At 43.1% G+C, this 14735-nt stretch overlaps 1 protein-coding gene across 1 annotated transcript; it reads right to left on the bottom strand.

Annotated features, from left to right (window-relative positions):
- Positions 1–1539: 1539 nt before the first annotated feature.
- LOC142472284 (Golgi-associated plant pathogenesis-related protein 1-like) lies at positions 1540–14198 on the bottom strand. Its single transcript, XM_075579256.1, has 4 exons — positions 14094–14198; positions 7613–7831; positions 7061–7138; positions 1540–2222 (listed from the first exon to the last, which is right to left on the bottom strand). The coding sequence occupies exons 2-4, from the start codon at positions 7821–7823 to the stop codon at positions 2071–2073; spliced, it is 441 nt and encodes a 146-aa protein (XP_075435371.1). The 5' UTR covers positions 7824–7831; positions 14094–14198; the 3' UTR covers positions 1540–2070.
- Positions 14199–14735: the final 537 nt, after the last annotated feature.

The raw sequence follows: 14735 nt of genomic DNA, 5'->3' as shown, positions 1-14735 counted from the left end.
CTTGTGTGTGTGTGTGGCTCTGTGTGTGTGTGTGTGTGTGTGTGTGTGTGTGTTTGTGGCTGTGTGTGTGTGTGTGGCTGTGTGTGTGTGTGTGGCTGTGTGTGTGTGTGTGTGTGGGTGTGTGGGTCAGTGGCTCTGTGTGTGTTGGTCATTGGCTGTGTGTGTGTGTGTGTGTGTGTGTGTGTGTGTGTATATTGGGGAGGGAGGTTTAGTGTGTGAAGGGGAGAAAAATACATAGGGTTGGGGGTGTAAGAGAGAGGGGGGAAGGATAGGGTGACTGGGAGTGTGAGGTGGGGTGAGAGTGAGGAGGTGTGTGAGAAGGGGGGGTTCTCGCAAGGCCACCAAAATGTGAGTAGGGGGCCCCGGTGGAAACGTTGGTTCTGGGCCCCGGGAAAGCTGTCTGTGGCCCTGCATGGCAGTGATGTTACTGACTGCCACGAGGAGAGCAAGAGACCCTATTTTGCAAAGTGTAATATACACACAAGGTCAGGAATGTCACATTTTTAAAATGTCTTAATTTTAATTAATGCATACATTTTTGTTATTTAATTTTAATTAATGTCTAATTATTTATTTAATTTTTAATTTGATGATTATTTTAATTAATGTCTTCATTATTTATTTAATTTTAATTAAAGTAAAGTACAGAAAGTACATTTCAGATTTCAGGCTGCAAAGTGGTTTGTTTTATTTCTGATAATGAAATCCCTTTACTTAATAGAATTTGTTATGTTGAAGTTAAACTTTAAAAAAGGTGGTTTGTGGGTTTTTTCTGCTGCTGTCTAGAAATGTAATTGTATTGCATTTAAATGCTGAATTCAAATTCATATTTTATGCACCCTTTTTCCTGCAGGGTGGGTTCTCACAACGGACATTGTCGTGCCTGCCACGAGGACGAGTTTTGACAGACCACCACTGATTCATACAGACCTCAGGTCAGTCCAGAAAGTAATAAAAATAATAAAAAAAATATATGTGGCTTTTCATTCTTTTTTACAACTATTTTAGAGAAAACACACACACACACACACACACACACACACACACACACACACACACACACACACACACACGGTGAGGGCGCAGAGAGAGCGAGAACGGGAGGGAAGAGGGGGAGACGAGAGCTTGTGTTATGTTAAGAATTGGAAATAAATACATTTTGAAGTAGTAATCATCCCCTCTGAACTGGGTATTCCTGGCCAATAATGCCCTGGCTGTAAGAATTGAAGGGCCCAAGCAAAGCCCCCATCTCTATGTCTTACAGCGCCGGATGGGGTTTTGGCAAAAGATTGCTCAATAAATATTGAGCGATGTGTACACTGAGAGACAATTTGCTGGAGCACACTGAGTGACTGTGTGCAGTGGGACACAAGGAAAAGGCAGAGAGATAAGGTACTATAGTTTCTAGCAGAGATGGGGTAAGTGGGAAGACAGAGTAAGGTAGATAAGGTCTGATAGTCATGAACTCATATAGGAACACAACTGCAACCAGAGGAAAAATCTGAGGTCTTAAACTTTTATGTTATTATTGTTGTTTATTTGTAAAGCACCAACATATTCCACAGCGTGGTACAAGCAGGGTTATGTATATTAGATGAACAGTTACATACTGTAAAAGTGAGGACAAACATGCACAGATACAAAGAGGTAACGAGGGTCCTGCTCGTGAGAGATTACAATCTAGAAGAAACGATGCACAATGCTGAAAAGGAAGGTAAGGTGGCTGCTCATTGTAGGATAGTGTGGGGCTCAGGTTGGACTATGGCCCAGCCTGACAGCTGAATCCATTAAAGTTTGGGGGTGGGGAATTTTACATAGGGTGGAGATTGGTCCAGCTACACAGCTGGTCCCAATAGGGTAGAGAACTTTTATATGTTTTCCTCTGTGTTTATAACCTGACATTAAAAAAGTTATGGGGGGGAGAGGGGAAGTTACAAAACCCTCCACCATACAGTGTACAGCAAATAAAAACCCGATATGTTTAGGAATGTGGAGTTCGAGAGCTAACCAATGGAGTTATTATAGACACCATTCACCCCTCCCCTCCCCCCCGGCTGCTGGTGCTGCTCCTTAGGGCAGGACATTACTCTGAAAGTGTGCGGCGGTGTTCACGTTCCCAGGTGGGTTGTACTGTGCGACGACAAAGAAATCTCCTCTGCCATCGGTGGCCACTGCCACTCCAAGCTTCGTGGAGCCCCTCCAGACGACCTGCGTGAAGTGACCTGTGAGATTCAGGAGAGAAGACAGAGGGTCATATTGGCCAACACTCCTTATTTATCCGGGAAGTTTCCTTCCTATTTATTTGTAAAATATATCATATTTTCTATTTTTCCCCTGAAACAATGTAATCGCTCAAAGCAATTTTGTGATGAAAGTGACAGAGAAGAGTAACACAGTCATGCTTTTTGGTGTGACAATGTATAACTGATTATGATGTGTTAAAACTTAATTTGGCCGGCAACACACAGGCAAATAATAAGTATAAACAAATTGCGAGCGTCATGTGCGCCATAAGTACGTCATAAATACGTCATAATCGTACATCAACTTTTTGCTGTAATAGACAAATGCAAGTAGACGCACACTCGTAATGCTTTCATATGTACGAGTATGAGGCACATCATACAAACAATAAGAAAATGTGCACCAAATGTAAGAACGTGAACGACGACATAGCAACATGTGCTGCTAATTATACGGTGTAAGGTGAGAAAATCTATTCTTTATACATAGCCCTCCTATGAGTTTAAATTGCATTAGCAGTTAAACGTTTGACTAATTGTGATTAGATTTTAGCAACCTCTGTTGTAAGGCAAAGTCTGACCCCGTGCAGACTGGCAGTAATCAGTGGTAAGGAGATTTGTCGGGGTTTTGAGAAATTTAGATCTAATGGTGTCTATTAATCAAAGTCTCTCTCTTGCAAAACTGGGTCAGAACCGATTCCTTTGCTTTTATATATCTAGTGAATGTTTATATTTCACCTGTCAGGAGACTTTGATAAATCGAACCGACTTTTCCATGACATTTAGGGATATTACTTAAATTTAATGTAAATCTACAGCAAACACACAGGGGCCGATGTACTAAGCATCACAATCTGCCTTTTGGGCGCACAGTTGGCAAACGTAGATCTCATTTTACACTGCGCTTGTTTGCACCTATGTGCTAACCTGAGACGTTCACGTTGAGACGGTATAGGTAGCCCCACTGACACACAATGGGTTAATGTAAATATTGATATACAGTATTTAGCTATATTATTTGCTTGTATATATTGTATATAGTAAGTTTAATTAATATTAATGTCTGTAATTGTAATGTTTTTATTTTATGCATGCAATGTGCTTATATTGGTGAAAAGACTCATTTGGCTACTAGAGCCATTATTATAGAGAGGGGGTCAGGTTTGATGGGGGATGAGGGGCTGGGGGAGACGGTGTTTGGGGTAGGTGCCTCAAGGGGGAGGGTTAAGTTAACCTCTTGCTTGCCTTAACAGTTAGTAGAGTAGTGTAGTTTTAGGAAGCTATTAACCCCTTTGGTGCCCGTGCTTTACATTGGTAGTCGCGGACATCAAAAGGGTAAATGCTTTTTCTGCCATGTGATTTTTAATCAATTATTACATAACCCAATGGTATATGTATTTAACATTCCCCTCCCTTATTGCATCGCTAGCGGTAATTAATGCCTATTTCGGTAGAGTTAATTACCATATAGTTATTGCAATTTTCACTCCATATCACACCCGGTTCATTTTTTTATGCAATGCTGAGGACCTGGGCTATAAAATTAAAGTAAAAAAGGCGTCATTTAATTGTTGCCGGGTGCGGTATTATTTCATATTGAACAGGGTTTGATGTATCTAGACCTAAGCGCGAACTGACGTTTCACCAGTAGAGGTCGCGAGGATGATCTACAACAGCGGTGCACAGGCTGATGGGGGGGCACGGGCTGTTGCAGAGGCCCCGCGCTCTTCCCGAGGCATTTAAATTAAATGCCGGGGGACCGCGCGAGACCTCTGCAACCTGTACTTACTGGGATTCAGCCGGCTTCTGCTCACGTCGCCATGACAACGCACGTCAAATGATGCTGCGGGGTCACGGGGGCTCACGTGACCATCAGCGTCATTTCACACCAGGTCGGGGGGCGGCGGGACGCGAGTGCAGGGACCGAGACATGGGGGGCGCAGCCAAAAAACTTTGCGCACCCCTGATCTACAACACAAACACCCATACAGCCTGTTTATTATGGGGCATACAAATCAATTTAAAAAAAATCCAATTTTAATCACTAGGATGTTTTATTCGATCTGGTGCAATTTGTCTTGCCCGACAATTTTACCACTTTTGCCTTGATACAGTAAAGTCTCGGTTACTCGACCTAAACAGGACCAACCCTGTGTTGGATAATACGGAAAGTATTATCCGACATTTGCAACCCTCCCACCCCCCTCTCACTAACCAGGCTTGGCAGCGGTACAGCAGGAGCGGGCGGCACAGCGGGACCGGGGCGGCACAGGAGTCGGGGTTCGGAGCGGCAGTAGAAGATGATGTCAACGGAGGGAAGACGTTGAGACAGCGGGCGGTGGTGGCTTAGCTGTGTCAGGCAAAGACGTCCGATCAGAGCAGAAGCACAGGAGATGGCAGGGGAGGTACATGCTGTAACACCGGAAGTTGACCAGCGCCTGTCTCAAAGTGTGTACTTCCCCTGCCATGTCCTGTGCTCCTGGATGTCTTGGATGTCTGCGCCTGACGCAGCCAAGCTACTTGTCTCAACGTCTTCCCTCCACTTACATTGTCTTCTACTGCCGCTCCACTCCCTGACTCCTGTGCCACCGCCAAGCCTGGTAAGTGAGAGGGGGGGGAAGGCATGTCGGATGAAACGGAGTGCCAGTTAACCGAGACGCTACTGTATATATGTAAGGAATTCGGTCCTGGGTTTGGCTGGATCACTCTTACAGGGCTATAGAGTTCCAGACAAACTCCTCCCTGCACTGAACAGTAAGAATCACCTGCTCTTGCAATTAGACTGCAGCCTGCTTCTTGCTGCCTCCTATGCAGCTCTGTCTCATTGGCTTCCGGTACAACTTACCACAGGTTCTGGTATACCTATTGTTGACACTCGGCTCCCACTTCAGAGATAAGCGCAACTTTCTCTGATTCAATTGAAGTACCTAGTCTAGCTCTTGCTATGTCACAAATACCCACATCAGAGATAAACACAACGTCCCCTGATTCAATTGAAGTACCTAGCCTAGCCCTTGCTGTTTCAAAAATACCCACTTTAGAGATCAGTATACCTTTCTCTGATTCCTGTGCTGTACTTAGTGAGACCACTTCTGATTCTCAGACATCCATTTCGGGAACAAACATATTCTTCACTGACTATTCTAAAGCTCCTGATGTAACCAAGGATGACTTCAAACCCCTCACTTCAAAGAATAGCTTTCCTCTCTCTAGTCCCCCCATAACTCCTCATGTAGCCTTGGAGTCTGGGATTCCCACTCCTCAGACAATATTGTCTCTCACTGACTCTTCCACAGAATTTGAGGTATCCGCTACAGACTAAATGACTGCTACTACGAACTCAGGGTTATCTCTCATGGAACGTTCTGTAGTACCTGATGTTCCTACAGATTCAAAGGACCCAGTGTTCAAAACGGAGTTATACGTCTCTGATTCTTCCACAATATTACCATTACCACTATTCTCCCCTTTAATGATGGTATTCGCTAACAAACTGCTGGACCACGGATCTACTGCCCACCTAAGACAATTCAGAAATAATTCTATGTCGCCCAGATCTCTGTGCGATCCCGTTCCTGCACGCCCGGAGTTCTCGCCTGAAGGGTGGGATTCTGTAAGGAACCCTGTCCTGGGTTTGGCTGAATCACTCTTACGGGCCTATAGAGTTCCAGACAAACTCCTCCCTGCACTGAATAGTCAGAATCACCTGCTCCTGCAATTAGACTGCAGCCTGCTTCCTGCTGCCTCCTATGTAGCTCTGTCTGATTGGCTTCCTGTACTACTTAGCTGCTGTCCTTCCCCCAGGAATTTGCTGAACATAGACTTTGAATTCCTGCTGCAAGTAACTGTGCTTGCACAGACGTCTTTGTTTGGCCTGACTTGGCCACCTTGTGCCTTAGTCTCCTTCTTCTAATTCCTCCTACTTCCCAAAGGTCTTCCTGCTCAGTAGCCCCAGCACTACTCACCTTGTTCCTGGCAGACTTCGCCATGCTGAAGCGGCTACGCTGGTGTCCCCAGTGTTTCCTGTGGCATGTCTGCACCCCTGGTTTCCCATGACCTTCGCTCTCCTCTGTTCCTGTTCCCTCCTTCCAAAAGCCCTTCTACGCTGAATCGGCTTCGCTGAAGTTTTCCTGCTTTCTAAGCTGAAGCAGCTTTGTTGAAGATTTTCCTGATGACGACACTAGCTTGTGACCATGACCATCGCTCCTGTGCCGCCTACCCTGACCCCGGCTTGTCTACGGATTACCTTGCATTCTCCAACCCTGACCCGGCTACCCACGACTAAGGACTACACAACCCAGAACCGGCTTCGTGGTATAAGGTCGGTGTTTTCACATCCCCACCTCGCAGTCTGGCCCACTTTTGTGGTAAGCATAACCGTTACAATATACTTCTCCAACAAATAACTGAAGTTTGGATTTTTTGTCATTTTTCCTGAAACAATAACAGTGCTTATCGAAGCCGGTTTATTTCTGTCGTGTGAACAGTTAATGTTCAGCTTTTCTCTGGGAACATTGAACTGGAACATTATCAGCTACTCACGTTGATCTATTAGACTAATGATGGCGTTATAATTGTCTTGCAAATATTGACAGAGAAGTTAAAAATATTTCTGGGGCTTTGAAAACTGACAATTTTATCAGCAAAATACATTAGATGCAGATTTTAAAAAAACCTTCCAAAATGTTTGCTTGCAATGGAAAAGTTTAAAGTTGTAATTTAACCTATTAAACATGCTACTGCACTTAAGATATATGAACACTTAGCACTGTTTAGTTAATTCGAGGCCCGAGGGATTCCTTGTGATGACGCTTTACCTGTGCCGCTTCTATATCCAGGATTGTTGAAGTCATAATCCTTAATTTCATTGTACCAGCAATCCACCACCTCATTACCTTAATAAATGGGGGGAAAAAATAAATATTTGGAACTGTTCTGCATCGTATTATCGCTTAAAGAAGTGTTTCCTCTTGGGGCTTTTCGTTTTGCTGTGCTCTTCCGGTTCCTTACCCACGTGGATCTACAGGAACTACTCTGTTCATTTTACTGACCAATTGAAAGCTCTAACATCATCATTGGATGACATTGCAGCTTCCTTTTGGGCGACCCACTGTCTCTTTCTTTTTCCATGCAAGGAGAGATGTATAAACTGTTTGCGAACTTGAAATTAGAAATTTTGTGTGAGAAACATTCTTGAAGGAAATTGCACACTTCACACCCCAAAACAATCACAGGGTTACTGTATATGAGTATGGTGTGCAAGGTCACGACCTGGCTTGTGAGATGTTGTCCTTGTAGACAATTGAGCATGCATTGCCCTCTACTGACTTATAGATAATATCGGCGGTTTGGTAGTGGGAATCGTATACCTGCTGGCTGGCAGATTCTGGGGTTGTTCGTCCAGTATATGTTCTCCCCGTAACCCCATCCGCTGTGTTTCATGGTTCGGATGGACAGCAGATAATCAGCCCATTTTTGTGCTGAGTTGCAGAGACCTCGACAGAGTTGGAGAGGAGGCGCCCTATGCCTCGCCCGATAAGCATTATGGGAAGCCAGAATCGCCTGCTCAAACTGGCTCATATTACCACCTTTAGAAAATAAAAGATTAGTTATGTGTGTTCCTCCGTCCAGTGATGGTGAAACAATCAGGGAGAAAGATATTCAAGTGCCTATCCCAATCCCCACAAACATGAAATGTAATCATCTATGGTCTCCCTACAGAACAGTTATACACCAAAAAAACAGAAATTAAAAATACCACTTGTGATGCATTTGCATGTCTCAGACAGGTCTGCAACCTTGTCCTTCCCTATTATTGTTTAACAAACAGTGCTTCCACAGCAGCTAGGGATTCTGGGTAATGACATTCAAATGAGCACAGTGTGTCACTCTCTACTTCTCATCCATTTTAACACCAAGAGACCTAACTGTTCACAACATCAGGACATTTTTGGCAAGAGCAGTTGGTGACTTAAAGCAGAAGGTCGCGCGGTTTGTGCGATCTTACCGTTGTTTAGTAAATTACACACACAGAAGAATAAAAAGGAGAGACTTGCGCAAGCGAACCCCTAACTATAATAACCAATCAATACATCGTATCACATCCCGAGGTGCGCGGTGAATCACTAAATCAACTATTGAGATGAAAAACAAGTAGACATGTCCTGCACATGAGATGACCACCCATAAAAACCTATAAGGAAATATAAGCAATACAATTACCTGTACCTTTCCTTAATTTGTAAATTACCTGAATCCGGATTCCAGATCTCTGACCTCCGTGGACACTACGGTTCTCGAGGTATTTGGGGTGTTAAGAATATTTTACGGAAAGAAAACAAAATGGCAGACTGGGTCACCCCACGGCCAATTTTGTAGGATTTTGTTTCAGAAATTAGCACAAAAAAACTACACATACCTCAAATTCCATAATAAATGTCAAAAAATATTGGGTATTGTTGCTTTATAGCAGAAATCTGAGCTGCTTTATGGGGGGGGGGTTGGATTGACACACGGATGCCATGGAAACGCAGCACTCCAAGCTATGGGGACCCGCTAGTATTCAATTTGAAACTCCCTTATGAATAATATGGCCGCCGAGCTCAACCTCACTCTGGTAGTGCAATAATTGCGAGATGACATTGCAGCTTCTGATTGGGCGACACTGCAGCCATCTTTCTTTTTCCTTGCAAGTACTGGCAAAAGTAAACAAAATATATGTCTATGTATCTATATCTTTTTGCAATCGTGGGGTCCCCAGAGATATGAGTGCCAGGATTCATCTGTGGGGACCCCCTGGTTTATATAAGGTAAAATATATATTTGTAACCCTTTCCTTTTTATTGGACACACTTTTTTTAAAAAGTAAAAACGCTTGGATTGCCTTTTTAACACAGAGTTGTCGCAATGTGGAAAATTTAGACCACGGACAGTGCCGTACTCTGTGTGAGTGTGTCCCACCTAACCACTTTTTTTTAAACGGCAGCTTGAACTGAAGCTTTAACCACTTGAACAAATGAATGCATTACTCCTTTAAAGCTCATTGATAAGGGAGCAACATTAATTACTCTGAGTTACTCACCTCAAGTTACTATTAGTAGGTTATTTCACTGCCAAATATATCCCAACCACATACTTTTTAATTACTGTTAAAATATAAAGAACAATGATACGTCTTAATGAATTATTAATAAATGGTATGTTATAATGGTGATGGGCAGCAAAGTGAATTCTCTGCAGAGCATATCTCATGATGCCCATCAATCTCTTTGTAATCTATACCGCAGCCCAGAATCCACCGTGTCACAACCTTAGACAGTGGAGACATGGAGCTCAGGGTCAAAAATAGGTCATCGTGGGAGAAACTGCCCATTTATAGTAGACTACATCTTCATCCGGCATCACTAAATTGGAAGTACAAGCCCATTCGTCCAGCTTTAAATGCCAATGACTTGAATCTCCCTCTTGATTTAAAACAAATCCCAGAGCATCCTCCGGGCCCCCAGCTGCTACCCGAGTTTGAGGTCCGGACTTACGCTGGCCCTTGCTCATGAACTCTTCCTAGCTAAGATTTAGGGTCATATTTACTAAGCAGTGCTACTCCATAAGAAGCTGCCCGGTCCGAAAGATACCTTGTACAAACTTACGTTGCGTTGAAGTGGCCTTATTTACCAAGGCGTTCAATTCAAGGTCGTTTTTGGCTGGCTATGTGGGATTGCACCATGGCGCTTTACAAATCAACAATGATAATAAGGAAAGTTGACATTGAATTTTAATCTACAGGGAAGAAAACAATACTGTACGTAAAACTACATTAAGGAACAAATAATATTGAAACTGCAAAGCATCTATATTTAGGAGCCCTGCTTGGTGTGAGCTGGGAGGGGGAAGTTAGCACAGGCCTGAAAAGTGTCACTTTTGATTTGAGTATTGCTGATTAGCGGGAAACAAATGATTTCCATGAACCCCTTTCCTGTAAGAGGGGCTGCAACGCATTATTATAATAATACTTGCTTAAAAAATGACATGTTTATCAAATTCATTTCTATTCTATTGGAAAAAATCCAACTGTAATGACATGTAAATTGATTTAAGAGTTAGTACGGTAGCTCCTCTGGCAGCGAAGGGATTAGCCGTTACAGAACCTTATAATGTACCTGTTCCATTATGGCACCAATGCTCTAGAGCATCTCCAGTCTTTACGGACCACTAATAGGGCAGGCCTTAAGGAAATCCCTGCTTCAGCACAGGTGGATCACTCATTGTGACTGAAGGGGTGCTTGGGGATTGAAGTCGGGGACCACTGCTCTAGAAAGTGAGCAGGCTAACCGCTCCACTGGAGCAGCCGCCCCGATCAAAATGGAAGTGGAGCCGCTGGGGAGGTGGTGATGGCGGTGGGGTTTAATTCGTATAATGTTAGTACCTCGCCCCCTGACAATGTCCTGTTTTTAATTTTTTTTTTTTTTTTTTTAAAGTTACAAATCAAGATGTTCTTAATCTTTACTTTCTGAGGTTACCATGGTAACCTTTAGACAGCACTGGGGAAAGCGCCATTTTAAGATCCCGGATACTTGATATTTAAAAAAGTTTTAAAAAGAAAAACATCTCTTGAAAAGAAAAAAGAAAAACAAACGCTGACCAGCATGGGCTGCGGCTTTAAGCCATGTGCACAGGCCTACTGAGTTAGAAGAGGGGGAGCTGACCGAACCGAGTCTCTGTCATACCAGGTGGCCTGAAATCAGTCAGCAGGTACTATATTCAGGGCCACCGACAAGGGGGAGAGCAGGGGGCTGCATGGGGCCCGGCCGGCCAGCATGGGAAGTTGGGCTCGGCAACTTCTTTGCCCGGCTGCCGGTCCTCTCGTTTCCACAGCTGGGGAGAGCCGGGGCTCGGCGGAAACGAGGCATCCTGATTATAGTAATGAGATACAGCTCAGCTAATCCTTTGCATGACTAAGGCGGCTGTTTATAGTACTGTATACAGTACTGTAGGTAAACACACCTCGCTACAAAGGCTGTAATTAAATATCAACACTGAGCACTTCTGCAGAAATCACACACGCTCCAGGCTAAGGTACAAGTTAGTCTGGCTACTGATGCAGATGGTACTAAGTGGTACCTTGTATAAACTGCTGTTTATTTTCACTTTCATTTTCTCCCTTCCACCAGGCAGCACAGAGCTGTTTTTCCATGGGGACTACAAAGGATCTTAGAAGAAATGTCTTATCTTAATCTTCTCAGCAATGGTTATTTGAGGTCTACTAATATCACTAAGTGAGAGGAGTTTAGCAGCCAGATCATTCAGGATTGGGGCTATTTTTTTAGGAATAAAATGTAGGACTAGAAAAAGAAGGAATGTCTTGGTGTGGTTTGCAAGCTTAAAAATGCTTTGTCCAAAGAATTTAACTAAATGACCCTCATTTACAGTATGAAGAAAAAGCATCTACTGTAACCATATGATTTGTCTTATTGGATGTAAGAACTGGGACTTTTTGTCTAGTTCTTCTACTAGGTAAGAATACTTGTCCAGTGGACACAATATGGCCACCATTAAAGCAGCCGTCCCCACTGCTCATTCATTTGGGGCGCATGACTTTTTATATTACTTGAATGGTGGGGGTATCCTTCTGAGATGATCAGCAGTGTACCGACCTCCGGTGACCCTACAGTTCTCGAGATAGAGGCCGTTCCTCCTCTGGGCAAGAATGCATGTCCAGTGGACACAATGTGGCCGCAAGGCCTTGCTTAAGTGGCCAATAGAAAGCTGCCATGTCATCGAGAGAGGAAGTCACAACTTTCTTTTTGTGACCCGGTGGCCACATTATTAGTTTTTATTTGTCAAGCAACAGCACTAAAAACACAAATATATGGGGAGCCGGTTAATCCCTGGAGGGAGATCAATAAAATGGGGACAGCTTTAAATATTTTAACTACTGTACACCGCTTAAGAGCTATTCAGTAACACACTGTAATGCTATGTATTTACAATCAAACATTTGCTGAGTTTGGCTTTTACAGTATATCTGTGGCCAACTGTGAACACTACAGTGACATGGGAATGAGGACTTATTGCACCTACAGTGACAGGGGACCAGGATTTATGGCACATACTGTCACAGGGAACCAGGACTTATTGCACCTACTGTGACATGGGACCCAGGACTCATTGCACAAACTGTGACAAGGAACCAGGACTTATTGCACCTACTGTCACGAGGAACCAGGACTTATTGCACCTACTGCCACGAGGAACCAGGACTTATTGCACCTACTGTCACGAGGAACCAGGACTTATTGCACCTACTGTCACAGGGACCAGGACTTATTGCACCTACTGTCACAGGGACCAGGACATATTGCACCTACTGTCACAGGGACCAGGACTTATTGCACCTACTGTCACAGGGACCAGGACATATTGCACCTACTGTCACAGGGAACAGGACATATTGCACCTACAGTACTGTCACACCTATGCAGATTGGTCTTCTTCAGAGGGGAAAGGTGCAGCTCTGCTTAGAATAGGGTTTCCAAACCAGGGGGGGAGGTGACAAAAGGATTTAAAAAGGGGGGGTCTCAGAGTGGCAAGAGAGACTGGGAGACCCGGGGTGGGGGCAAACCTCATATGTTAGAACGGGTGGTTCCAAAGGGAAAACTGACTTAGGACCACAGTGAACTCATAGCAGTGATACTGTATGTTTAACAAGTTAAATCTTAGAGATTGATAGCTTTAAAAATTACACTAATATATGTATTGTTTAAATAAGTTTTGAAAGTCTGAAAAGTCTAAAAATGGAAACTATTTCATTAAATTAAAAAGACCTTTGAATTGCTGTAGATTGGACCACCAACATTATCCCAAGACAAACTAAGCTACATATCTTTGAGAGTTACTGTACAGTAGATTGTAAATTCTAAAGATTCAGGAATCAGAAGCAAATACCAACATACTGTACTGAGCGAGAGCTGATCCAGCGAAGGAGAAAAAAGTGGAGCACGGCTACGGTATAGCAAAAACTGCGGCTGGCCAATTTTAGCCCTAGTTTTTGCTATAGCTGTGCTCCCTTTTTTCTCCTTCACTGGATCAATTCTCTGCTGCTAATTCCTGGCTGGAAGCATGCAATGGAGGACTTTCTACACCATTAAGTGTGAGTACAACATCTACAGTATCATGTGGATGAAGACAATGCATTTCTGATAAACCTTATGCGAGTCTGGGATATATAGTCTGATCAGTATATGTGGAGATTTGAGCCATAGCTGCTTTTACAGGCAGAAGATGGTTCTATTTCTCCTCTAGATCTAGGCATTATACATATCCCTTTATCTATGAGCTCATTGGTTTAAGCAACATTTCAATAGACTCACAGGTGTATAACATATACAGTATATGTCCTCCACATCAATTAAAAATGATTATTTTGACATTTATACATTGTCATACAAAGCATACTCTAATGCACTGATATTTGGGATCGGTTCTCTTGTTTTTTGGTCTATACTGTACTGATTGATTGATTGATAGTACGTATACTGATACCAATTGGTACAGTATGTTGGTTCTTGCTTCTGTAGTTCTGACGCTTTGTTATATAATATTATCTGTGCATCACTGCAATGTATCCCTTTACCGTCTGTAGAATAGGTTGGTGCCTTATAAACAAACACACACGTAATTAATAATGAATACCAATAATAAATCACCTTAATACGTGGGAGAATTGCATGAGATGTTACCATGGCCATTCGTCCAGTGTAGAATGCGCTTAACTAGAAGATTCTGCCAGCCAACTGACATCACAGGTTGTGTGCCAAAACGCTCAGCAAAACCTCACAGAGAAAACGTTCTTACCGTTATCTCTTCTGTCTCCTTAGGATTGTCTTGTCTTTTCCGTTGTTGGGTTTAGCTGCGGTGTTGTAGAAGCTCTCAGCTAGTCACTACTATAGGAAGTATACAAACTCGCTCTAGAGTGATGGCAGTCTCTCGCCCTATATATAGTGATCAGCATGGCACAACACCCCTACAACCTCCTGGTATTTACATCCCACTTTAGTACAATCACTCAGGAATGTCCTAATTACAGATGTGTGACACTGCCCTCAATGCTGTTGCAATCTTTTAGAGATTTATTTTTCTGAATTTCGCTTCCTTGTGAAACTTTTTGCCAAGCCTCAAAAAGCTAATAATGTCGCAGAATGCGTCTACTATTTTGAAATTTCACAAGCGTTCAACAAAAATCGCCAGACTGAGCGAAACATGGTGTGTGTGATATATATATATATATATATATATATATATATATATATATATATATATATATATATATATATATATATATATATATATGCGCACACACACACACCAATAAGCGCTACAGTGAACAATTGAACCGGGAGCCTGGTTCAATTCCCGGTGTCGGCTCCTTGTGACCTTGGGCAAGTCACTTTATCTCCCTGTGCTTCCGGCACCAAAAACATAGATTGTAAGCTCCAC

The sequence above is a fragment of the Ascaphus truei genome, chromosome 21 (genome assembly GCF_040206685.1).
Source record: "Ascaphus truei isolate aAscTru1 chromosome 21, aAscTru1.hap1, whole genome shotgun sequence".
Lineage (NCBI taxonomy): Eukaryota > Metazoa > Chordata > Amphibia > Anura > Ascaphidae > Ascaphus > Ascaphus truei.
Note: the sequence above shows the minus strand (reverse complement) of the source record. Positions and strands in the feature narration are given on the sequence as shown.

Bases quoted from the DNA above. Each gene is read 5' to 3' on its own strand.
- LOC142472284 (XM_075579256.1), bottom strand. From the start codon at position 7,823: ATGAGCCAGTTTGAGCAGGCGATTCTGGCTTCCCATAATGCTTATCGG. The intron at 7,139-7,612 runs GTATACGATTCC...CCATTTATTAAG, and splicing joins CAGAATCTGCCAGCCAGCAG to GTAATGAGGTGGTGGATTGC. The intron at 2,223-7,060 runs GTAAAGCGTCAT...TGAATCTCACAG, and splicing joins TGGATATAGAAGCGGCACAG to GTCACTTCACGCAGGTCGTC.